The 2500-nt window shown below is 32.2% G+C and overlaps 1 protein-coding gene and 1 non-coding gene across 2 annotated transcripts in view; one reads left to right on the top strand and one right to left on the bottom strand.

Annotated features, from left to right (window-relative positions):
- Window positions 1–809: 809 nt before the first annotated feature.
- On the bottom strand, window positions 810–881 carry TRNAC-GCA (transfer RNA cysteine (anticodon GCA)). Its single transcript has one exon. It is a non-coding gene; the product is annotated as a tRNA-Cys (tRNA).
- A 262-nt stretch (window positions 882–1143) lies between these two features.
- Window positions 1144–2500, top strand: part of LOC132626543 (DNA-directed RNA polymerase subunit beta) — a 5129-nt gene continuing 3772 nt past the window's right edge. The window contains exon 1 of the mRNA XM_060341454.1: window positions 1144–2500. This exon is cut by the window's right edge and continues 3772 nt beyond it. Coding sequence (XP_060197437.1) covers window positions 2177–2500 — 324 coding nt within the window. The 5' untranslated portion in view covers window positions 1144–2176.

Consider the following 2500-nt stretch of genomic DNA (forward strand, 5'->3'; position numbering starts at 1 on the left):
GATCTAGAAAGCAATTGATATTGATACAGTTTGCTTCCTTAACTCAATTAGTAGGACCCTTAGAGTCCACTCCTTCCCCACACTACGAGTGAAAGGGAAAAAGTAAAGACTACCATTAAAGCAGCCCAAGCAAGACTTACTATATCCATATGAATCATGTCCCTTATCTCTATAAATATAAAGGAATTGTTCCATTATTCCTCACTAATAATAGTGGAATCAATGGCGCAGAGTCAAAAAGAACGAAAACTATTAATAAACCAATCCAATAAATTCGCTCATTTGAGAAGAAATTCCTATATGATTTCTAATCGGGAAAGATTAAACACAAGCAAAATCCGCAGTAACATCTCAAGGGAATGTTACTAATGGAACATGTAGGAATAATAGGTCCTATTCTTTTTTTGTTGACCCTTATTTCAATTGATTGGATGCTTGAGCACTCAGAGATTTTCGTGAGTTCCTCGTATATAATAAAGTATCTTCCGCCCCCTTCCACAACTATTTAGATTTCCTATCGGGCTCTCCAATCTAATCCAGGGTCCAGTCATTATACAATGCATTAATAATAGAAAATTTTGATTTGTAGTAGAAGGTAATTGCGAAGTCTTGATAGCCCCTCTAGCATTCGAATATTTCCTTGAAGCCTAAATATGCAAGGATATTTACAATTTTTTAGAAAAACCCCCAGACCAGATGTTTAGAATCAAACAAGTATCAACAGTCTGCTTTCTCTGCTTCTGCTGGGGAATCATTCGGCGGGTTATATCAACAGAAGAAAAGAAGAGATTTCTAGTTTTTTGTTGATAAGGCGACACCCGGATTTGAACTGGGGAAAAAAGGATTTGCAGTCCTCTGCCTTACCACTCGGCCATGTCGCCAAAATGCTACAAATACAAAATAGATGAAAACTTTCCCGGATTACTGAACTGCTTTTTTATTGTACTTGCACCTTGAGTTCTGTTTTCCTTAATTTTTCCTAAAAGTCAACGAAATCCTAATCCTTCTTCCCTTTTGATTGGGTTTGATTCATCCTTTCAATTTCGATTGAGTCTATCTCAAAATTCATAATGTTCAAAACTTTCTCTTACCTTTCTATTGAAAAATCAAATGTGGATTTTCAGTCGCAAAATCCAAAATTAAACTTTATGAAAATAGGAACCATTAACTATTGACTTAAAATGCATGAATGATTCTTGGATTTGAATCTCCAAATTTTGTTTTCCTAATGACATAAGAAAATACAACTTGATATATAACTAATCAGTATGGATTTTTTCAATCAAAAAATCCTTCTCAATTTTAATTATTAATTATAACAACAATTATGAGTATATGTAAACCCCCCAAGAGAAATTGTTAGACGGATATATATTATTTATATATGTTCCCGATAGAGAATTATCAGATATCAGAAAAGTATCATACTTCAATTTGAATTTTTAATTGAATAGAAAATTGAAATTATGTTTTCATAGAGCACAACCTGAATAGAACATAGAACGACAATAAAACACTAAAAGAGAAGAAAGACGGATATTATAGATATCTCCACACGTGTTTAAGCCATACAAACCTTCTTTTCTTATACACTTCACAATCGTATTCTACTCAAAAATCCGTAAACAAAATCTCTCTCTTCTCTGCGAATCATTTTTTGAACAAGGAAATCCATAACATAAAGGGGGGTTAAATGCTAAAAAACCGATTCTAATTCTATATATTCTTTCTGATTTTTATGCCTTTATCTCAGCGAAAAGATCAAATGTCCAATCCATTTATTTTTCTGGTATTCAAGCAGGTTGGAATATGTATTATCATAATAATGGTAGAAATGGAATCATTTTTGTTTTGATATTCTATACAAAATCCTATAACTTAATTAATAAGTCTAAGTAGCAGAAGTCTGTTTCTAGGGATGTTTTATCAATTTCTTTCCATTTGTATCTGTTGAAAATTCCACTAAATTCCAACTCAATTCAATTTAAGTAGAAAATTCTCTTTCTTCCTCCGTTCATACGTATTTCATACATTCCAGATATGGAGTTGGGTAAAATTTCATGTGATTCGGTAAACAAAATAGAAATGCCATCATTGCTAGATCATTTATCTAATCTATCTAATTAGATGAAGAATGAACCAATAGTGGTATTTTTTGATAAATGGGAAATTAAAAATGCTCGGGGATGGAAATGAGGGAATATCTACAATACCTGGATTTAATCAGATACAATTTGAAGGATTTTGTAGGTTCATTGATCAAGGTTTGACGGAAGAACTTTCTAAGTTTCCAAAAATTGAAGATACAGATCAAGAAATTGAATTTCAATTATTTGTGGAAACATATCAATTGGTCGAACCCTTGATAAAGGAAAGAGATGCTGTGTATGAATCACTCACATATTCTTCTGAATTATATGTATCCGCGGGATTAATTTGGAAAAACAGTAGGGATATGCAAGAACAAACAATTTTTATCGGAAACATTCCTCTAATGAAT

Source organism: Lycium barbarum, chromosome 2, assembly GCF_019175385.1.
Source record: "Lycium barbarum isolate Lr01 chromosome 2, ASM1917538v2, whole genome shotgun sequence".
In the NCBI taxonomy this organism is placed as follows: domain Eukaryota; kingdom Viridiplantae; phylum Streptophyta; class Magnoliopsida; order Solanales; family Solanaceae; genus Lycium; species Lycium barbarum.